Source organism: Colletotrichum abscissum, assembly GCF_030869225.1.
Source record: "Colletotrichum abscissum strain IMI 504890 chromosome Unknown Scaffold_4.1, whole genome shotgun sequence".
In the NCBI taxonomy this organism is placed as follows: Eukaryota; Fungi; Ascomycota; class Sordariomycetes; order Glomerellales; family Glomerellaceae; genus Colletotrichum; species Colletotrichum abscissum.
Window position 1 is genome coordinate 1,018,111 of NW_026850320.1, and position 22,829 is coordinate 1,040,939.

General features: G+C 54.7%; 5 protein-coding genes across 5 annotated transcripts; 2 read left to right on the forward strand and 3 right to left on the reverse strand.

Moving 5' to 3' along the window:
• Positions 1-643: 643 nt before the first annotated feature.
• CABS01_02280 (FAD binding domain-containing protein) lies at positions 644-2,576 on the forward strand (the record flags this gene model as incomplete). The annotated part of the gene is made up of 2 exons (XM_060535658.1): positions 644-936; positions 1,127-2,576. 2 exons carry the CDS (start codon positions 644-646, stop codon positions 2,574-2,576), a joined length of 1,743 nt encoding a protein of 580 aa, XP_060395963.1.
• Positions 2,577-3,361: 785 nt separating this feature from the next.
• Positions 3,362-4,495, reverse strand: CABS01_02281 (uncharacterized protein; the record flags this gene model as incomplete). Its single annotated transcript, XM_060535659.1, has 1 exon — positions 3,362-4,495. One exon carries the CDS (start codon positions 4,493-4,495, stop codon positions 3,362-3,364), a length of 1,134 nt encoding a protein of 377 aa, XP_060395964.1.
• A 796-nt stretch (positions 4,496-5,291) lies between these two features.
• Positions 5,292-7,738, reverse strand: CABS01_02282 (uncharacterized protein; the record flags this gene model as incomplete). Its single annotated transcript, XM_060535660.1, has 2 exons — positions 5,292-6,035; positions 6,089-7,738. 2 exons carry the CDS (start codon positions 7,736-7,738, stop codon positions 5,292-5,294), a joined length of 2,394 nt encoding a protein of 797 aa, XP_060395965.1.
• A 4,998-nt stretch (positions 7,739-12,736) lies between these two features.
• CABS01_02283 (WSC domain-containing protein) lies at positions 12,737-18,260 on the forward strand (the record flags this gene model as incomplete). The annotated part of the gene is made up of 3 exons (XM_060535661.1): positions 12,737-12,821; positions 13,133-13,254; positions 13,383-18,260. The coding sequence occupies 3 exons, from the start codon at positions 12,737-12,739 to the stop codon at positions 18,258-18,260; spliced, it is 5,085 nt and encodes a 1,694-aa protein (XP_060395966.1).
• A 301-nt stretch (positions 18,261-18,561) lies between these two features.
• CABS01_02284 (peptidase family M20/M25/M40) lies at positions 18,562-20,506 on the reverse strand (the record flags this gene model as incomplete). The annotated part of the gene is made up of 3 exons (XM_060535662.1): positions 18,562-18,716; positions 18,786-20,026; positions 20,160-20,506. 3 exons carry the CDS (start codon positions 20,504-20,506, stop codon positions 18,562-18,564), a joined length of 1,743 nt encoding a protein of 580 aa, XP_060395967.1.
• Positions 20,507-22,829: the final 2,323 nt, after the last annotated feature.

Consider the following 22,829-nt stretch of genomic DNA (forward strand, 5'->3'; position numbering starts at 1 on the left):
TTTCTCCATTTGACTGGTTTACCGAGGATTAGGCGGACCGAGGGACAGAGATTTCCCACTTCTTACGGAGTACTATATGGTATCCATGGTGCCCGGCTTTACTGCGTATGCCCGCAATTTGTTGTTGGTTCCAACGACTGGCCCGCCTGCATATTGAGGATGCAAGGTACGAATCGTCAGCAAAAATGAGCCGACCAACGGCAGACGGCACCGGCTTGCGGGGGGCGCAGCGGTTTACCCCGACGAACCCCCGGAGATCATGTCCAGAATTGTGCAAAACCGCGCAGAAAGTGCTGGTCATTGAGTGGGAATATTGCGCCCTCTTGTATCTTTGCCCGGTGGACAAGACGGCAATACAGATTGAGGCAATTTAGCAAAGGGAAGAAAGAGTCCACTTTGGGCAGCGTCGCATATACAATATCAGAGCATCTGCCTCGTGTGAAACTTTTCCAAAGTGGTTTGTGTCTCTTTTGGCCCCCTCTCACCCCCTCTCCGCCTTTTCGCTCTCGCGACATCCTCCTTCCTCCGCCTCCTTTTCTGAGTTTTTACTGCTCGGACTGTGCAGCGATCTGCGAGGAAGCTAAGAGCCTAGCCTAGAGAAAGCACGTTCCTCTCTCGAAATAACCTTACCCCCATTGCCAAGATGCGCGTCTCGATCCTCGCTTCCTTGGTCCTGGCCGGCGGAAGCGCTTCCGTCGCCACCAGGTGCTCGGGCCTGGGCAGCTCCTCGACAAACTCGTCGACGACGGCGCCTTCGTGCAAGTATCTGCCCGGAGACGCGGGATGGCCCTCTGCGAACACCTGGGCGCAGCTCAACGAGACCGTCGGGGGACGTCTGGTCGCTACCGTCCCGCTGGGAAGCGCATGTCACGGCGATGCTTACAACGCGACTGAGTGCGCTCGTCTTCAGGAGGCGTGGCTCTATTCGGAAGTCCAGTGAGTTTGCCATTCTCGCTCTGTCTCTTCTACCTCGTAGTCGTTCTCGCTTGCTTTCTTCCTCCCTCCGGCTCAAATTCAGCTTGCAGTCACACCTCCCTCTTTGAGGAGTTGCGTGACCCAAACCCGCGTCCCGCGCGTGTGAGAGATATCATGGACAAGGACTAATGACTCGCGTCCAACTTCGCAGCATGGAGTCCTCCTCCTCGGTTATGGCCCCCCTGTTCGCCAACGCCAGCTGCGACCCTTTCACGGCGCAAGACGTCCCTTGCACCTTGGGTAACTATGTCAGCTACGCAGTGAACGCCTCTGGGCCCGCGGACGTCCAGGCCGCGCTCAAGTTCGCGGATGAAAAGAATGTGCGTTTCATCATCCGGAACACGGGTCACGACTACAACGGCCGGTCGACCGGTGCCGGTGCCCTGGCCATCTGGACCCACTACCTGAAGGGAACCGAGATCGTGGACTGGGATGATGAGCATTACGCCGGCAAGGCCCTCAAGGCTGGCGCGGGCGTGCAAGGCTTCGAGGCCATCGCCGCCGCCAACGAAGCTGGGCTTGCCGTCGTTACGGGAGAGTGTCCTACCGTTGGCATTGCTGGAGGCTATGTTCAAGCCGGCGGCCACTCTGCTCTTAGCACCATCTACGGCCTGGCCGCCGACAACACCCTCTCCTTCGAGGTCGTCACCCCGACGGGAGAGCTCCTCACGGCCTCGAGAGCAGAGAATGAAGACCTGTACTGGGCCCTGAGCGGAGGCGGCGGCGGCAACTACGGCGTCGTCACCTCCATCACCACCCGCGCCCACCCCGACGCCCCCGTCAGCGGTGCCAAGTTCGCCGTCACCGTCGCCGACAACGAGACGCTGTACCAAGTCATTGACGCCTTCCACGCCGCTCTCCCGGCCATCGTCGACTCGGGCGTCATGATCATCTACTTCTTCGGCCCGGGCTTCCTCCAGTCCCCGGCCATGACGGCCTACAACAAGACCCAGGCCGAGGTCGAACAGATCCTCCAGCCCTTCACCGACTCCCTCGCCCAGCTCAACATCACCCTCCAGCCAAACCTCACCTCCTTCGACAGCTACCGCGACCACTACAACAACTACTGGGGCCCCTTACCCTCCGGCAACATCCAAGTCGGCACCCAGCTCTTCGGCGGCCGTCTCCTGCCCCGCGCCGTCCTCCCCGACTTCGGCCCCACCGCGCGGCAGCTGGTCGAGCTGGGCGTCACCTACATCGGCGTCGGCCTCAACGTCTCGCACTTTGGCCACGACGGCGCCGACGAGAGCGCCAAGTTCAACGCCGTCCTGCCCCAGTGGCGCGACTCCATCGTCCAGGTCTCCCTGACCCTGCCCTGGAGCTTCGAGGTGCCCTTCGAGGACATGGTGGCCGAGCAGACGCGCATGACCGAGGTCGTGCAGCCCGTCATCGAGGCGGCTACCCCGGGCGCGGGCGCGTACATCAACGAGGCCGATTTCCAGCAGGAGGATTGGCAGGAGACGTTTTACGGCGTAAACTACGAGGCTCTGCTGGGCATCAAGAACAAGTACGACCCCAAGGGTCTGCTGTATAACGTGGCCGCTGTCGGTAGCGAGGCTTGGACTGTGGATAACGATGGACGCATGTGCAAGAGCAGCTAACTTGCTAAGAATAATGCCTCGCGCAAGGTCAAGGTCGCTCAAGCGCCACTAAAACTCTAAATGTATAATGTGTACCTACTTATAGTAATGTGCTATGAACATGACCTTTTTCTACGCGTCGATGATTTCTCATTTTTTTCTTGGATATCAACATGGCTAATTTCATCGACAACACTTGGTGAATTTAACAGTGACCTCTTATAGACGGGCGCGATGGAGTATTATGCTAACTAGCGGCCTTGAGTAAAGCATCGGACAATTGCTGTTTCACACACCTTGATAAACCATTTGCTTCCCCAGAATGCTGGAAGAGCTTTGTTGCTCGAAATGTTTATTCGACCATACTACAAAAGTGTCTAAATACCGGTTTTCAGAGTTGTACCTGTCTATCGGTGGCCTTGATTTTGTCAAAGCAATGTCATCTTCCAAGACTATGATCACAGGGATATCTGGACAAGAAAACATCTTATTTTTGCAGCAAACTCAATGAACCGTCCGCATCTATCAAGCTTGTTGTATTGGTATACCATCTACAACCGGGAATTTGATAACTACTGTAAGCAACTGTTTGCGTTGGTTCTTAGTATGATCATTATGAATTTCAATGATCAAGTAACAAGATTTATCCCCCAAACGGGACATTTGTCATGATCAGGTCAAGGTACCAGGGCACATACAATAAGTCAACATTCACACAAGAGCACCAAAGTACACTCGTTCAACAACCGACCACCATCACAATTCGCTCTCTTACATCCCTCCTCAAACCCAAAAACCCAGAAACCTCAGTCAACCCAATCCACCTCAATCTCAACTTCCTCCCCCTCCATGACCCCCTTCCCACTTCTCACAAGCTCCCGATACATAACGCCCTGCAACCTCTCCGCAAACCTCGCCTCCCCATCCACCTCAACCCCCAAATCCCTCCCACAGAAAATCATACTCATGAACCCTTTCTTCGCCAACCTCGCCACATCGGCATCGGTATCGTGACTCAGCTCCTGGAGACGGCGTCGCCAGCGCAGCCAGTTGGACATGCTGAACTCGTCGCGCTGGGTTTCTGCGGTGACTTGGTCCGTTGAAGGACCGTCGGCCCGCGAGATCGGATCCATTGCCGCGGTAGTGGTAGGATCAAGCCCAGCTGCCGCGGGAGAAGGACAGCAACGCGCGAGGAGGGCATGTGACGCGTGCTCCAACCATACTCCAACTGCAGGTATCAACTCCCTCGACACAACATCATCTCCATCCCCGTTTCCCCCCAAAGCCCTCTCAAAAACCCAAAACGCAGTCCCAGCAACAGACCCTCCACACAACCCCCTCGCCAACGCCCTCGCAGAAAACGCCGCAAGATCCCGACTTTTCCGCGTCGCCGCCGCGCTCGGCAAGTCTGCTGTGACGAGCTGCTCCCACGCGAGCTGTAGACTCTGCCCGAATCCATACGACCCCCAACCACCACCACCAGCAATACCCCCGACGATACCATGAAGCCGTCTATAAGCCCCGTCAAACTCCCTCGTCCACGCCAGCAAACCTACGAGACGATCGTGAAACGCGTCGGCTGCGTCGATTACCTGCGCCGTGGACGTGAACATTCCCCATAGGACATTGAGACCTTGCCGGGCGAGATCGTCTGTCTCTGCTTCTGGATCCATGTTTGCTTCTACCGCATGACTATCTCTCTCATCTCGCTCCCCTCTTGGACTGTCGTCCGTCTGAGCGACTTCGAGATGGGAGTGGGAGGCGTGAGCGGCGGCTTTGAGAAATTGAAACGCGAAACCCTGGATCGAGGCCAAGAGTTCCTGTCGTTCTCTGGCGGTTGACGGTGGAGAGGCCAAGTCTGCGGTGAAGCCTGCGCGCGCCTCGGCTAGGAAGGATGCTGTATTTGGGGTGGCGGGGATGAGGTGCGTGGAGGACGACATTTCTGTTTGCCGTTGTATGTTCTTGAAGTGTTGGTGACGGCGACCAAAGTTGGTGACGCGAAGAGGGGGGCAAAGGATATTGGGGATGCGTACACAGGGAAGCAAATGTACAAAGGTTCTCTTGTATTTGGCACTCCTTAGGTCGAGAAGAATAGAGAATAAGTATTATGAAGTTTTCGTCTTCTTAGTAGTACGGACGCAGGAGAGCTTTGATATAGAAAAGTCGGGATCCCATTTCTGTGGTCTTCAGGCAGCCGTTGTAGTCAGCTCACGTGCAATCATAGGCACCAGGCCTCCTTGAATTTTCTCATAATGATATATTTGACGTGATAATTCTGATGTTAGGAATCTGACCTAAGGTAGCTCCCGAAATGTTGTTGATATGTAGCTCAATATCGACTCGATATAGGGCATGTTGTCGTCGTTTTGGATGAGTTAGTCCTGACCAATCACATGACGCCCCACGGGACCCACTGGATCGGATTAGGCAACTGCCTATCGGTGGGAAATAAAGGGAAGTAAAGATGGGATGAATGCCATGGTCAAGCTTGTGTAAGGGGGTTTAGACTTTCTTCGTACTTTCGATCCCGCGGAAAAGTGTGTCAAAATTTTGAAAAGTTTTGAACAGTTTGATTCAGTCAAGTAGTCGATTGAATTGCCAGACAGCCCGAAAACCAATGCACCCCAACGCCGCATTATGCTATTAACTTTTATATTTACAATGATACGAAACAGGTCGCAATATTTAACTGTTGACATTGACGGGAAAATCTTCGTGATCGAGTTGATAATCAAGTCACTGCAACGCACTGGGCGCAGCTCCTGGAGCACCGTTGCTGAGATTACTTGGCCTGTTGGGTCGAACAACTACGAAGCCCTGTTCCGAGGCCGGTCGAGGTCGGACAACCTGAAACCCCTGCTCCCCCGTGCCAGATTGGCCAGTTACCCTTGCCCATAGCCCGGACGAAGACCGGAAGGAGGGTCGCGGAGCCGGTGGCCTGGGCAACTCCTCCGACGCCCGCTCTACTGGTGGCGGGCGAGGTACGTTGTAGTAGAGATCTGCTTCACGGAAGGAATAGTCATTCCAACGTGGCCCGAGAGGCCCATCGCTGGGCCTTGTGGGTGATCTCTGGGATGTCGAACTGGAATCCTCCTCGGTTGACTCTGATAGCCGGCTGGGGGACATGATTGACTCGGATCGCTGAACAGAGTGCTTGTCTATAAATGTGGTAGAAGTCGATGTCGTTCTTGAAGGCGTAGAGGTAGTGTACAAGGAGGAGCCGAGACTGCGTGGGTTCTCGACTGACGAGATAGACGCACTGGACCGCGGTGGCCGGAAGTATCGACTAGAGGTAGTCGAAGAGGCTAGGTGCATAGTGCTGGGACTATCCGACCGATATGTCGGCCGGAGATAGCCCGCGTTGGGTGATTCAACAGCGTTCGGCTCAGGATACGATGTGTCTGGCATGCTGGACGTATACATGGAAGCGAGATTGGTTCTTGACACCTCGCGTCGACGGAGCTGGCGGAGGCCATAAATCTATAGAACATGTGTTAGAAAAGTTATTAAATACATGGAATTCTAAGTTTTACCTCTGGTCGCGGTGCTGTCCACCAGCCCTTGACAAGTTTCGATAGCTCACAGAGAGTAGGAACGAAGAAGCCAAGTAGTAGCATGCCGCCATGAACAGCTAGAAGTAGATATCCGATAGCACTCTTGACGCTGATCGGTGTCGCAAGTCCGGGTAGGAATGCAACCAGGAAAATCAGGCTGCAAAGCCGAATGGTCGCCGCAATGCTGCCAATGGAGAAAGTCGAGTATGCTTGAAACCCGGCGATGCTAGCCAAGAGCACGAGCTCGCAGGCACCGAGGACGGCCAACTGAGCCGGCCCGGAAATCTGCAGGCCACCAACGGCGGCGCCGCGGACAAACGTGAGGGCGAATAAGACAAAAATGAAAGTTCCATCCCGGCGGCGGGCATCGTCCACGGCACGGAGTTGTCGATAACGCTTAGTGCTGTCGAAAACTAGGACGCCTAGGCTGCGCGTAGGAATTTTGCGGATAAGCCAAATAAAAGCGGCCATCATGGCAAGAATTAGTGCGACAGCCATTGATGTATGGTATGCGGGAAGGATCGAGGCGTTATCGAGCTGATAGAAAGACAAAGCTGCAAGTGAAAACATGAAATACGACAAGATACCACGCAAGACACGACTAGCCGTGTATCTCATGCCGCCGGCCGACCGTGAAAACTCGCTGTCAAAGTCATGACTTCGCTTCATAAACCAGACGACCTCAAGGACCAAAGCGACACCAAAGGCGATGATGAACATGAGAACGACCATGTTCAACCAAGTGTCCATGGTCATTGGTGCACCTGCGATCTGGGTCATGAGTTCCAGGCCATACGTGCCGCCGTATGTGCCATTCAATACGTAGATGCCGTCTTCGACCCTGTCATACACCACGCCGTGGGTGACTGGGCCGTTGACAAAGAGGGAAAACAAGTTGAGGTGACTGACTACCGGCTGGTAGAATCCAGGATACCGCAAACTGAGCCCGCCGGTCAAGAAGATGAACTGAAGGTACTGGAGACAATCCCCTACGTTCGGTAGGACAGTCCGTATCGAGCGTTGCTCTTCGCCATCCTCATCGTCTAGCGCAATCGGTGTGCTGTAGGTAGAGCGTAAAATACCGACAAGGAGCACAAAGATAAAGATGGTCCATGTCGAGTAAGTGACGATTGCGGTGACGGTTGAACTTAGTGCTGGAGTGATATTTGCTTGATGACAGCTGATCTCCTCCGAGTCATTTCCCTCGAGGTGCAAAGTCGTATGGAACGTTGACAACGGTGGCAGATGGCCGATATCTTCCGAAATAGACAAATGAAGGCTGAAGGGGTTGACCAGTGACGAGCGCCAATTCTTGGAAAAGTTGAGCTTTTCACATGTTGTCTTGGTTGTGGTTTGATACGCAGCAGAACGGCCTAGCATTTCGAATTCCAGTGTTGCATAGGGCATCCTTCGAGCCAGATCCTGGCATTCCGCTTCTTCCATCCATCTCCCGACCTGGAGTGTCAGCTGGTTCTGGCGCCCATCGTCTGACGGCTCCAAAGTGGCTCGCAGACTCTGGGGAACGAAGACATCTGTCTTGCTTGAATGACCACCACAGCCCTGCCATTGCACATAGGCCCCTGAGGCACAGGTGGCCACAAGCCCTACCAGACCAAGGCGTGCGAGCATTCCCGGCCTCAGTCGCGATGAGTGGTCTCAATACACACAGATCGTACGCAGTCCACCAATATCACGACCTAAAGTTGAGGTGGCGGATGTTGATTGGTCGTCTGATTACAGTGATGTCGAAGATGCGGGAGAGGAAATTGAGCGTGGTGAATACCGACCGGCAAACTTCAGACGCCTCAATCTTTTTTCATCTTCATGGTGGAGACTGGTCACGGCGTCACATTGCCGAGGCCGCTAACGTTCAGCTACTCGTATTCTTAGGTGTTGTCTGCAAGAAGGGTTCGCCCCCGTCGCAGACCATCCCTGACTCGTGAATCCACTGCGGCACTTTCTGCGGGGGCAACAGAATGTAATTCATGCTTAAGTGGTTTGGCACCACCTGAGAACCGTGCTTGACTGGTTGATCGCAGGATGAATAAGAACAAAGTAATGGAGCTGATGAAATAGCGTATCTAGTACTCCGTAATAACCCTTTCAAGTAAGGGTCTCCGTAGCGGTTCGGAGTTGAGTCGTAGACTTGTTGCTGTGACGAGCTGAGAAGTCAGGGGCGTTGAGTGGAGCAACAACGTGGTACAGGAAAATCAAGATGAACTAGCATCAAATTCTCGTCCCAACTTGAGATGAAGGAGTGAGGCGTTAAGAGCCGCACGGGAGAGACGGTCGACCCTGAACGATTGGTTCGAGGCTTCTGAGATCCGAGATAGAAGAGAGCTACGACGCCACCGAGTGTGGCGTTATGATCGACGTGGTAAACAATAGGCGCTCGGGGACCGGCTCGCAGAAGATAAAAAAAGACAACAAGAGAAAACACACGGATGTGGTGGCGGCGACGGCATCCTCCTTGGCCACGATTTTTGGCACCTGCAAAGCGTGGCTATGACCAGAAGATGGCTTGGCAGACCGCTCTGTAGATCTGAAACACATCCAGCTGGAATGGCTTTTGAGATGGCTCGAGTAGAAGAACGCCTCACCGCCGGTGCCGTTCCGTACACATTTTGTAAAGGTTTGAAGCCTCGTGAGCCGCAACTTGCCATGTGGGATGCGACGTGCGGCAGTTCTCGACGTGGCCCCATGAGATCAAAGCCAATCCCGAGAATTCGGGACCAGGGTAAATGATCCATCTTGTCACTTGAGAGATGGCCGACAATGTCAAGCGAACTGAAACGCTCGAGGCACTGCCAGGTTACGCGCCGTCATGTTCGCGAATGAAGTCGGAACACCTTGCGACATCTTGGCCTTCTGAAGGTCCTTGGGATAAAGCTGATGAGATTGAGTGCCTCCAAACTGACGGCGACTTGCCGATCTACGAAGCATCAAGAAGGGACCCTCGAAATGAACGGAGACCAGGGTGAGAAGAAAAGGGGCGGACAAAATGTTGATCGGAGTTGCAAAATGGCCGTTGCCATGAATTTGCTGGACCTGCGTGAAGTCGCGAAAAAAGTCCTTCATTGATTATGGAAGACACGACAGTGGTCGCTGTGGTCGCTGTATCAGCCTCTCCGCCAGGGTGGTAAAGACGGCGGAAATGGCGCGACTGCCGGCACTTTGGAAGCTTCACCGGACGCTGAATCGGCGTGGCTTCGGAATATTGGCCGAAAAGAGGCAGGCCTCATTCGTAGTCTGCCCAAGCTGGGTAGCCGCATTTTCAATCTGTCAGTGTACCCGAGCGAACTGCCTAAACAGGGCCACTCGATCATGTTCCGACTAAGATAGCCTCTCAGTTCTTCTCCGAGTCTGAGGGAAACGGCTGATGGTGAGAATAAAGACAAAGATAAATGGTTGATGGGAAGTTTGTTTGTGTCAAGGGGGGATGAGTGCCGTTGGTACCTTACATTGGCGTCACGCTTGCGCGAATTAGTAAGTACAAACACACATGGTGGAAAAAAGAAACCAAACCTGAGGGCACGTAGAGAAAGTGTGTGATCAATGTGATGGGCCGTGGTTCCCGACATGAGACTACGGGAGACTACTGAAGTGACTGCAGCCAAGCAAAGGGATGGCCATGTGAGATGGGACGACGCAGAAGGGAGTATCCGTACTGTGACGAACAGACCTTGGGATGAAGAAAACATCCGACGAATGATGACTGACTAATTAGTCTGTGTGCAAAATTGCTCTTTATGCGCCCTAGGTTGGTTTGCAGAGTTGCATCCGGGACGCGACGGCTGCAGCCTGCAAGGAAAGCGATGACTCGGAAGTTGAAGTGCCGTGGGATGAAGACAAGAACGACCAAGTGCAGAAATGCAATGAGGGTGTCGGCGTACGGTAGGCAGCGCGTCGTACGAGATGTGAGCCTTTGGGGGCGTCTGTCACGATGCAGCCGAGTGCCAATGTGAAGCCAATGTTTGAGATCTATCAATGCTCCATTTGTGTTTTCGTGGTTTGGTGGAACAAGCTGTGTGAAAAAAGAAAGAAAGGGTTATCTCAGCTGGGCCTGACGTGGTGTGGCTGTTGTTGCTTGCTCATGGTATTTATGAGAGACGCATCCGTAATGAGACGGCACCTCACATGGCGACAAACTCGAGGCAAACAGGCGGTGATGATGATTATGGAAAAAAGAAGAGGCACGGGGACACAAGTCGGTGAGAAGCTGAAAACCTAAGGCTGCTTATCCGCCACGAAGACCGGAGCGAAGCCTCGTGGTGATGTTCAATGGCGGGGTAAGTGCACTGGAGGCAAGAAGTTGGAAGGCAGGACCGGTAGTATAGGTGGAAGGCGCGAACAAACAACCGCATCTGCCCCCAAAACGTGTTGAAACCGATGATTTGGGCCGCCACCCTGCCACCCCCCCTCATGGAAGGGCAGCGGAAGGTGCGCACCGTCGTCCGGCCGGCAAGCACGTGTATTCGTAGCAGTGGAGGGTAGGGACAGTCGTTCTTTCCTCTTCCTCCGCCTTTGTCAGTGGTCTCCCGCCCAAGGTTGAAAACCCGGGAAAGAGGGACGAGGATGATGGCAGGACGTCACTGGCATTGGAAGGTGTACTATGAGGTGGCTTGCCTCAGACGTGCCTGCCTCATCGTTCATCATTCTTCCCTTCCCAAATTGTACGATAAGTTCGAGGATTAAGATTCAATAGTCGCGGCTTCGTGTCCAAGTGAGTTTGGCGAGGAAGCCAGCGAGGGGCCACCCTGCCTCCCTCCAACTTCCCGAATGGACGTCATCACCTCATGCCCTCACGATGGTGTACTTCCTACGAAGTACCTCAGAAGAAAACGTGCATTTCCATGGGCAAGGGAGAAGGCGTGGACGCTATTTCTCAGGTGTTCCGCGGTAGCTTCTCTCCGGCTGAACCCCAACCGCGTGCTGTCGCCCTTGCAGAGTGCAGCGTGCAGCAGCGTGCATGGCTAGCGCCAGTAACCTTATGCACAATAAGATGATGGAGCCAAGCAGCCAATGCACATTTCTCCGAGCGCATCACTCTGTACCTTAGGTAGTATGCCAGAGAAAAATTATCGTGGTGTTTTCCTGGAAAGTGCGACGTGGCTAGGTGCAGCCGCGCCGGTCACTTAGGTTTGGTGTAAGTGCAGGTGAAGTGCAAGTGCAGGTGCAGGTGCGCGACTTGGCAACCCCTGTGGCTTCCAGACTCTTGCCTTACCAAAGGTACGTCTACTCCGTACTTCGTACCTACACTGCCTGAGGCAAGTGCCCTTTCCTCATCCATTGTGTCCAGTGTCGCAGGAGGCAGGTGCGGGATTCGAGGGTTGTCCCCGCCTACGCCGCCCTTCGCTTCAAGACCCCATAACTCCATATCGGGCTTAAACAGAAAAGCCACTTAATCTTCCCCAGGCCACATTCCCTGCTCTCCTCCGTTTGATTCTTTTTTTGGGCTCTTTGGCTGCTTCTCTCACGCCTCACCCGACTAGAATCTTGGCTCTCCCATGTACCAGATGCACCAGATACACCAAGCAAAGTCTGCGTTCGTGGTCACTGGTTTGTTGCTTGCTTCTTCATGTCTTCAACCTTTGGGATGCGCCTGCGAAGATCTCATTCTGCCGATATGCAAAAAAAGGAAACGCAAACCAACACCAAGCCAATCTACTCGTGGCAAGTAATTAGCTGCCGCCCCGCGTCGGTCGTTTTCTTCCCCTTCGAGGTCTAGACGCAAATTGAACCACGCCGATTGTTTCCCTTAGGCCTCTCGGCCGCTTCAGCTCCAACCCGATGACAATGCAAGAATTTTATGGTGCAGTTACCCAGGCAAACGCCAACCCCGAGACCTAAAGCCACAAAGCTTCGTCCGACCAGCTGGGTGTAAGAGTGAAGAGGCGCCCATACCTACCATTAGGTTGCGGCTGCGGCTGCGGCTGCTGACGTGCTGAACTGATCCCAACCTCACGAGTCATCAGCTTCAGCCTTCAAACCCATGACAGCCCCAGACCAAGTGGATTTCAACCTAGGAAACGGAGAGAGACATAGAGAGAGAGAGAGAGAGAGAGAGAGAGAGCGCGAAAGATGGAGAGAATCAATGGCCTTGCCTCGCTCCTGGACGAGAGGCCTGCCATCCGAATAATCCTGGACCGTCACATGGCCTTCTCCACGGATCCATCCGACAGTCTGGACACATGGTGGCCCTTCTCCGGGTCCCCATGGGCGGCGCATGGCTTCGACCAACTTGTGCTTGATGCCTTCACAGCCAGTCGAGTACAGTCATCCGTCGCCTTCGCCGTCGCGCCCGGTCCCGTTCCGCTCCCTTGGTTCCCAAGCTCTCTGGCCATGCATCTGTCTTGGCCTTTTCGAGTCCAGTCTTGTCTACGCGTCTTTACGCTCAGAACATGAGCGTGCGTTCGCTTGGTGGTGTTTTAGACGGTCCTTGCCGGATCGACCCCCTCCCAAGACAAGACTTCCCTGCTCACCCAGCTATGCTTTTTCCGCTTGTCCTGAAATGTCTCTGGCGCCTTCAATATCTCGCCCTAATCAAACTAGGCCTGGCTATCCGCACCATCCCTACGGAACCCAACATCGCCAGTCGAAACAACCCAAACCCAGCCCATCCCAAGCATGGGTGCGCCGATTTACCTCACTCATACGGTTATCGTCCAAGTACTCCGTACACCCTACACTAAGGTAGACTCTCGCGCTTGCAGTCACCCTGGGAGGGGGCTTCTGCATCGCCGGCTAACTGCCTTCGACCGGCCCTAGCTCGCGCCATGTGTTCGACTAACAACGGTCTCGAAGCAGACGACAGCTGCCCTGCTCGTCCTGTGTTGCGTCGCCCTCCGACCATCAGACAGTTCAGACCTTGAGACCTTGAGCTTGGCCTGCAGACTTGGCAGGCACATACTTTTGTTTATTATCCGCCCTGTGCCCCGGACAAATCCAAGCATGCCATCATCACCAAGTGCTCATCTCCATTCACTTTTCGCGGCACTTCTGGGACTGTTATACTCGAAGCAGGCATTCGATTGTTAACTGCTTTCATTCTTCAACAGCCCAGCATGAGACTCTCATTAGGATTGCTGGCTTCGTTGCCGGCGCTTGTTGCTTCACTTGCCTCTACCGATTCGTACCGCGATGCTGTAAGTTCCGTTCCTCTGTTCCCGCTTACACTGGCTTGCGGCTCGGCAGCCGGCGAGACCTCCGCATGCCAGCTCCATGTGGGTGTAATTCAACGAGTATCCAATACTGACTTCTTCCCTCCCGAAAGGATGCACCGCAATCCGGCTACCTTCCCAATCACAACTTGAACCCAAATATCGCAGGCTCTTCAGGGTTCAAGAGTTTATGGACGTTCCAATCTCCCAATGCCAAGGAGAACTGGCTCGCCAAGCCCTTGGTCTACACGCCCAATGGCGGATCTGAGCTTGTCATCACCGCCTCCGAGATGAACATCGTCCGTGTCTTTGACGGAAAGACTGGCAAGAGCTTGATGGAGAGAACACTTCAAGCACCCTTCCTCGCCGCCGACAGCAACTGCGGCGATATCCCCGACTTCATTGGCGTTACGGGAACCCCCATCATCGACCCCAACACCGATATCATGTACCTCTTCTCAAAAGGCTACCGGGACGGAACTACCTCCGGTACCGCCAACGGAGTCTACAAGATGTACGCCCTTCGGATTCCTAGCCTCGAAGACGTCTCTGGCTTCCCGACTCTCATTGACGGTATCAATGCCGACAACGACCGTGGCCGGTATCTTGTTGGTGGTGTGGCCCTGCAGCGCCCAGCCCTGACGGAGCTTAACGGCCACATTGTTGCTGCATTTGGATCACACTGTGGTCGCTGGAACTACACCGGCTACATCGTCTCGGTCAGCAAGACTCCAGGCGTCGGTCCCGTGAGCATGTGGGCGACGGAAGCAGCCCCCGGTGCACCTAGCCCCCAGGCTCTGGACCTTGCCAACGAAAGAAGCGGCAAGGCAGGCATCTGGCAGAGTGGTATGGGTCTGCCCACCATCGGCAACAACGTCTACTTCGTGGCTGGTAACGGCCAGGGACACGCCAACGGCAATGTTCCGGCGAGCGGCAGAATTTCCATGTCAACCCTCGATGAGTGTATCGTCAAGATGGAGCTGTCGGCTACTGGTAAATGGTCTCTCATCGACTACTTCCAACCCTACGACTATGTCGCGCTTGATGCCGGTGACCGCGACGTTGGCTCTTCTGGTCTTGCCGTTTTGGACGGTTCTGTCTTCAAGGGCGCTGGTGTTAACCGCATCGGCGTGACTGCGGGTAAGAAGGGCAGAACATACGTGGTCAACGCTGACAACCTTGGTGGATTCCGTCAGGCCGCAGACGGTGGTGATGGTGTCTTGCAAACTATCGAGCTTGGTGGCTCTCTGTATGGCGGTTTTGGCAGTTACCCTGCTGAGGGTGGCTACATCTATGCAACCACTGTCGGCGGTGCCCTTGTTGCTTACAAGCTCGGCTTCGACTCCAAGGGCGTGCCGCAGTTCAGTCTTGCTGGCCAGTCTTCCTGGATCTCGGCCGGCCGTGTTGGTGTTGGCCAAATGACAGTTACCTCCGACAATGGCAAGGCTGGTTCCGGAATCGTTTGGATTACTGATGTCAACACTGGTCTCATGGCTTTCAAGGCTATTCCTCAGGACGGCGTCATGGTTCCCATCACCCTTCCTTCGTCTCAAGGCACAAACAAGTACCAGCGTCCCGTTTTCGGCGACGGCCGAGTCTTCTTCCACGTCAACGCCAACAAGCTCGTCTGTTTTGGTGCGCCGGTCAACTCTGCCGTCAACTGCACCTCTCCTCTTGACTTTGGCTCCTTGGAACTGGGATCTACCGCGAGCGCCACTGTCAGCTGCAAGGCCAATGTCGCCTTGGCTGGTGTTGTTGGATGTTCCGTCGCCGACGCGTCCTGGTCGTGCTCCAACTCGACTCTCCCCCAAGGCGCCGTAGCTGCGGGCACATCCTTCAGCCTGAATGTGACGTGGAATCTCTCAAACACTGCTGCAAAGGTCGTACCCGGCTTCCTTACCAGTGCTATCACACTCGCTGTCAACGCCTCGGCAGACTACGCCGCGAGCACTTTTGTGACAGTCCAGGGCACCGTCGTCAAGCAAGGAGCTTTCCTCAAGGCGACTCCATCAGATATCACATTCGGAAGACTCGTGCTGCGCGATTCACCCGATGGTCTCACCGCCACTGCTCTCCTCCAGAACATCGGCAATGGCACCCTCACCTTTACTGGATTTGCTTGGCAGGACACTGCCGGCACTTACACCAACTTCACCAACGACGGCACTCTGGGTGCTGGATTCACTTCTTCGGGCTTTCCTGCTGTTGGTTCCACTTTGGACTCTGGAAAGAGTCTTTCGGTCCCTCTCCGTTTCTTCCAATCCACTGCGGGCTCCTACTCCTCAAAGGTCGTCATCTGGTCTAACGGTGGTTCCTCTGTCCTCACGTTGAGCGCCTCCGTCAACGATGCTCCCGCTGTAACATTCGAACTCTCCGACGGCGCAGGCAACTGGAACGCACTCACAGACTACAGCGTCGCCTTTGGCAATGTTCTTGCTGGCACATCGGTCGATAAGCAAATCCGAGTCTGCAACAAGGGTGGCGCTCCCTTGACAATTACCATCTCCAAGCCCCCTGCGACGCCTCAGTTGTTTGCTTTGAACCCTACTGCCGAGCTTACCGAGGGAACACAGGTTGTTGCTGGTACGTGTGCCATTGGCAGTGTCGGCATTCACGCTGCGCCTGTCCAGCCCAACCATCCGTCTCAAGCGCTCAAGGCTCTGTGGACCATCAGCTCCGATGGTAACGATCCCACTACTGGCCAAGCGTCTGGACTGCACAACATCGCCTTCTCCGGCACCGTTGTCTCGAAGCAGGTCGGACCTCTCCTCACGAATGGCACCGCGCGTTATCAATGGGTTGGATGCTTCCAAGATACAAGCAGTGCCGGCCGTAACTTGCAGAATTCTGTCAACACGGCTGATCAGCAGAAGACCAACACCCTCCAGCAATGTCAGACTCTTTGCCTTGCCAAGGGTTACATCCTCTCCGGAGTTCAGTACCATCAAGAGTGCTGGTGCGGTGGAAGCATCAAGACCCCTTCGACGTACAGATCTGAGTCTCTCAACCTTTGCACCTTTGACTGCACAGGTGATGATACCCAGGCATGCGGAGGCGATGGTGGCCACATGAGCTTGTACGCTGACATCACTTCGTTCGACATTGCTGGTTTCTACGCTTCTCTCAACGCTCCAAGCTCTAGCTCCAGCTCATCGGTACCAGCTGCTACGAGCTCCAGCTCAAGCATTGTGTCTAGCAGTGCCGTCACTGTTTCGACTAGCTCTGCAAGCGGATCTTCATCCAGTAGCGCGATCTCCAGCAGTTCCTCCGCGACAGGATTCCCTAGCAGCACGCCGGCTACAAGCACGGTGGCCTCATCCACACTGACCTCTTCATCGAGCAGTTCATCTTCCAGCCCTTCGTCTACAATGGTCATGTCGCCCATCAACTCCGCCATGCCAGCTGTTATCAGTAGCCAGTGGCAGTACTCTGGCTGTTATAAGGATCTCATCAACGGCACTCGCCTGCTGGCTGAATCTTTCCTGGCTGCGGATGACATGACCTTGGATAAGTGCGCCGCATTCTGCAGCGCCGGCGCTTACAACGGAGGAGCCTTCAACTACTTTGGTGTCGAATACAGCCGCGAGTGCTTCTGCGGCTGGGATGTGAAGGCGTCGCAAACTTCTGCCTCGGAGTCGGACTGTTCTATGCCATGCGCTGGCTCAAAGACCGGTTTGTGTGGAGGAGGAGCTAGGCTGTCAGTCTACAGCAACATCATCCCCAACAAGGCTCCCTCGGCTCCTCAGCACGCCCCTCAAGCCGGCAACTACAAGTTCTTGGGTTGCCAGACCGAAGGTAGCAACACTCGTGCCTTGACTGGTGCCTTCACTGCTGCGGATACCATGACTGTCGAGGCTTGCGCCACCTTCTGCTCTGCCGGCAACTGGCAGTATATGGGTGTCGAGTACGCCCGGGAATGCTTCTGCGGCAATACCACCAACGCTGGATCCTTGCCGGCTGCCCTGACAGACTGCAACATGGTCTGCAAGGGCAATGCGCTTCAATACTGTGGTTCTGGTGGGCGTCTTGACCTGTACACGTTCTCCCCAGCCAGCTCCAGCTCGTCTTCAAGCACTGTAGTATCGACTTCCTCGACAATCGTTAGCTCATCATCTGGTGTGGTGTCAACGTCGTCTATTCAGACAGCGTCCTCGATCTTGAGCTCGAGCTCGAGCTCTTCTGCCTCACCGGTGTCATCTTCATCAACCAATCTTCCGTCGAGCTCTTCCTCCGTTCTTCAACCGAGCAGCTCGGCATCTTCTTCGTCATCGGCTGCATTCACGGGCCAGACTGCCAGCGATACTTCCAGCTCGAGCGCATTCACTTCATCCTCTTCATCGCCTATTGTTACCAGCTCTTCGCAGGTTCCCAGCTCGTCCGTTCTCTCGTCAAGCTCTTCGTCTAGCTCTGTCGTGGCGTTCACAACCACATCCGTCAGTAGCAGCTCATCTGCAGCGCCGCCGACATCCTCTTCCTCAACCATTCCCGTACCCACCGTTCCCGCATCAACCACGGCAAGCAGCTCTTCTCTCGCAAGCACTACTGCCGGTCCGACTGCCACCCCCACAAACGGCTACTACTACATTGGCTGTTTCCAGGACACCGGTAATGGGCACGCACTGCCCGGACTGTTTGCCAACAACAGCGGTACACCCGAACTTTGCATTGGCTACGCCAATTCACTCTTCAGCAACTCGCCGACCTCGACGACCAAGTTGCCGTACGTCTTCATGGAATACCACCACGAGTGCTACGGCGGTAGCAACTTCGAATTCAACGGTGCTGCCGTTACGTCACTGGTCGGACGCGGTGCCTGCAAGGATTACTGCTACGGCAGCGTTAGCACATTCTCGACGAACGGTGTGCTTACGACTACCACTGCCACGAACAACTACTGCGGCGGACCGCGCATGTTTGACTTGTACGCCCTGTCGACTGCAGTAGCCTGGCCTACAACTGGCGGGCCTCTAGTCACACAGACAGTAAACTGATGGATGGATACCATCTAATCTTTTTAAATTTTATTGCATAATAGTGGTCTATCTTAGAAGACCTCGGACTTTTTCAGCATGTTATTTCTTACATACCCAGGCATACCCTCAGACTGGATGCCGTACAATCACTTGCATATCTAGACTTCGCTTCAAATTCATACTATCTTGTTCATATCATATCATCGATTCATTGACATTTGCCTCTGAGCTCTACAGTCGTGCTTTCATCGGATTGATCATGGTCAAGCCCTGCTCATCAAACATCTCTGAACAGATCTCACTCATGATCATGATTTGCCTAGGCGTCTGAGGCATCGAAGTTGCGAATGAGGTCGTAGTAGAATCTAAGGATCTCCATGTGTGCGTCAAACCTAATCCTCTCATCGATGGTGTGGGCATTGATGGTGTACCCGTTGCGAATAGGTACAAAACGATAGACGTTGCGAGTAAGGCCTGTCATTTTTTTTTTAGCTCATCGTTCATTTTTCTGGGATTTGTGCCAGTCACTGATGATAAACATACCCAGGTAGTGCCTCGTGTCAGTGTTTCCGGTCATCAGCTCGCCCACGGGCACAACTTTTCCACCGTCGAACTGGAAGCTGGACTGCAGCGTGCCCGAGAAGAGATCCCAGATAGGCCCTGTGGTAGGCGAGATGGGCGCGGGCAATGTCGCCTGCGTGCGGCTGAGAAAGAGCGTGCCGTTATAATCGACGTCGTACAGGGGCTTCACGCCATCCTCAAGCTTCTTCATCAACCCGATATCGTGTGACTTGTGCAGCGCAGCGTACTTCTCGTATTCTTCGTCGCCCTCGAACGCCTTGATCTTGATGCCGTACTTTTCAGCGATGCCGCTAATATACTTTACGACATTGTGCTGGATTTCGGGGATGCTGTTCTGCGGCGCAACGCGGTAGTTAACGCCGACCTTGATCTTCTCGGGCATGGCGTTGATCTTTTGGCCGGCCTGGAAGTAGTCTACGCTCTGCGAGGTCTGGAGGCGGTAGTGCGTCGGTCGATCTATGGAAATGAGCTCCGCCGCGAGGGCGTCGAGGTCACCTTCCTCCAAGAGCTGGGTGATTTTGGGCTGGGCGTCGGGCGAGTAGCGCGCCTGGCAGACCATGTGTTCGTACAGGGGGCTCGAGGTCGTGAGCTGAGGGGAGTAGGGGTTCGATTCGAGGGCGACGACCATTTCAGAGACGATGCCGATGCCCGTGTGGGGGAAGGGGACGGAGGAATGGCCGCCTGTGACGTGGAGGTTGATCCAGATGTCGACGTGGCCCTTTTCCATAACGGCGGGAAGGGCGTAGAGCGTGCCGTCGTCGAGCTGTTGCAAGCCCATGCCGCCTTCGTCTAGGACGAGGGCCATGCTGTCGTTACCCCATGTCTGCTGAAGGTGCGTGGCGATGTGGCCCGCCCCGCGGGCGCCGGAGCACTCTTCGTCGAAGCCGGAGGCGAGGATGATTGTGCGGGTCGGAGTCCAGGCGTAGCTGCCGGCACCATCGTCACCGGGAAGGGATAGGAGCGTCTCGAGAGCGGAGAGGAGGGCTGTGAAGGAGTTCTTGTCGTCCGAGACGCCGCGGCCCCACATCCACTCGCCGTCGTAGTGGGCGGAGAAGGGCGGATAGGTCCAGGTCGCGGCGTCGGCTACAGGGACGACGTCTTGGTGGGCTGCGAGGAGGAGGGGTTTGAGGGATGGGTTTATTCCCTTGAGGGTGTAGACTAGGCCGAAGGTGTTTACTTTTTCGAGGATTGAGCGGGCGTGGCTTTGGTTGTGTAAGTTTATGCGTGCTTCATTTCTGATATCTGAAGAGCGTCACAAGGAGAGGTTGGAGGAGCAGGGTGAGGAGGGAGTGGAGGATGAGGGATTGGTGGAAGGGCTGGGGGACAGAGTCTTACAAGACGGGATACGTCTTCTTCAACACATCGTGAAGCTCGTAAAACACGTTCCAGCGCTCGTCTTTATCGAAATCGCCGAGGTCGTCGTAACAGATTGAGGGGACGCGGACGAGGGCCGCGTGCCGCTCGACTTGTTTCTGGACGGCGGCCTTGGAGGTGAAGAGGTCGCGGGCGGAGGGGAGGCCGTCGGTGGGGGTTACGGGGGGCGGGAGGTCGCATTTAAAGGATGAGGAGGAGGCAGAGGTATCTTCGGTCTCGATGATGGGATACTGGGGTTCGGCGTAGAATGGGGAGGAGGAGGTTGCGAGGTTGGCGGAGAGGAGGGTTAGAATGAGGTGGGAGCGCATTTTGGGCTTTTGTTTTGTCCCGAGGGGAAGCGAGGGGAGAGGTATGTGTGTTGGCAATAAGCGATATGATGGACCAATTCAGGTCATCAAATGGTTGCTGGTTGAGCAGCCTCAATGTTCCCCGGGTCGAGATAGTAGAGCTTTGGACTAGCAACACCGCCACACTTGACTCCTCAAAACGTCGAGAATTGAGAGAAAGGAAGGAAATCACAGCAAAGAGATGGCTAGAGACGGGTGTACACCGTTATGTATGCAATCCCACCGAATCCATGTTTGCCGTGTCGGGGCTCATTGCGTGATAGGCATAACTGAGCTCCTGCTCGAGAGCTCCCCATCCTCCTCAGCCGATCCTGCATACTGAGGTAGAGCTTTCCCCCGCCGAGATAGGAGTTTGGTGGGGGTTGTTGATAACGGCATTGGACCCCAGCCTTTACCGAAGCCGGGTTTGGGAGGCCCGGGGATGGGGGTGGTCGGTTGGACGTGAACCGTTTGGCTGAGCGGGTGGATGGAGGGTTGCAGCCGGTGCCGATACGGAGATGTCGGAGGGAGCTCCAATGGGACGGAGAGGTTTTAGAGAGAAGGGGAGCATTGGGCGATGATGTGCTATCGTGCAATCCGTCTCGTCGGAGAGATGCCGCGGGCAACTTTGTGGGATTGCGGGACCTTCCTAATCGGAGCGTGGAGGGTTAAGAGGGTGGAGCGATTGGTCGGTTGATGGATGGTGCAAGTCAGTTGCGTCGGGTATCGTCCGGTCGGCTATTTCGAAGAGTTGGGAGTTGTGTTTGGGGGATTGATGATGCTCGATTTGTTGGTGAGTGACACAAGGATGATAGGTATTAGGCTCGATAGATGTGATCTACCACCTTTTTTTTATTTTTTTATAGAAATATTGTCAACCGCAAGCTACAGAGAGGCTCTATGTTTGATTTCATGTTGGTTTGACAAGTTACAACGGCGCCGGCGCCTGGACGGCCGGTTTCGGCGCGGGGTTCCCGGCCGATGTGCGGGGCTCATCGGGATTCATGCCAAGCACCGTTGCGGCTGCCACCGTTGCCCGTGGCTTGGTTCCGCAACTTGCCAATGAGCGGCAGAGAAGTCTACGTTTTGAATATCATTTCGCGACTGGGTTCAATCTCAGAGGCAAGTACATCGCACGAGTTGCCAACCGCAGCCCTTCCTATAAATACCATCGTGTGGTTGGGGGATTGTGCTCTTCTCGATATCCTGGACGCCTTTTCCAAGCTAATAGGTGACATCTGAGTGAGGCAGTCAATTACGAAGCAAAGAACATAAGGATTCGGGTCCTTTAGAGAAACCACCAGAAAAATATTGAAGCAGTCGAGTGCGTGATGAGTTACTGCAGTGATGTACGGCTCATCTGCCGTTTCGGGAGGCGTTGGAAGCGTATCCAGGAAGGTATAATTCACAGAGGCGACTTCTGTAATTTGAGACTGTGACCATTCCACTAGACTTTTCATCAATGACATATGAAAACGGCGTGGCCCAGGAACTGACACTGGCTTCGGACCGCCAACTCTCCAACTGACGACCAGATGTCGGGCCTAATGGCTCGCTCTTCGCCCTGTTAGTGTCGGAAAGAGCAGTCTCCCGTTAGGTACAGCGAGGATATCTTGTGAAAGTTGACGCCGTGGTTCAATAAACACGGCGCTCTAAGTCAGCGGCGTAGTACGTCCCCCCGGGTTTTGGAATTCCTATTCTAGCATCCCAGCTGCCACCGTTGGAGGTCAGAGAAGCTGGAGTCCTCCGCCTAGTGGTTGGAGCTGGTTATTCCCCTGGTGAACTCTGTCGCCGGATGGTAAGTCGGAGTCCAAGACCTCATTTGCCGAGCTCATCGCTTCAACATTTCCAAAGCGATCGACACCAGGAGGCGTGTAAAAATTTCCTTTATTTTGTAGGTTCATTGAGACAGAGTCCCAGGCTGGAGTGCCATCGCTAGGCATTGGAGGTTTTTTTTCGAGAACCCGAACTACTCACCCCGGTGGGTATGGCTGATGGCCGTCGTCTACGTTCTGTAAGATCTTCGAACCGGTCGTTTGGTTAGGTCCCGCCACCGTCGCGGCCTTTGCAGGATGTCGGTTCCTTGTCGTTGCCCAGGCGGGTTCTGGCTGGTCCGGGTTGCCAAGACTCCCCAGCCAGTCCGAAGTTCCAGGCCGGTAGGGCTGCGACAGCTGATGACTCGACGGTTGCGGGCGGGCAGAAAGAAGAGATGGGAATCGACGTCAATCGCCGATGGTGGAGGTGCAGGCTATGTGATGGACGGGATCTGCGGAACAGAGTGACTGCAATTGCGAATTCGTTCCAT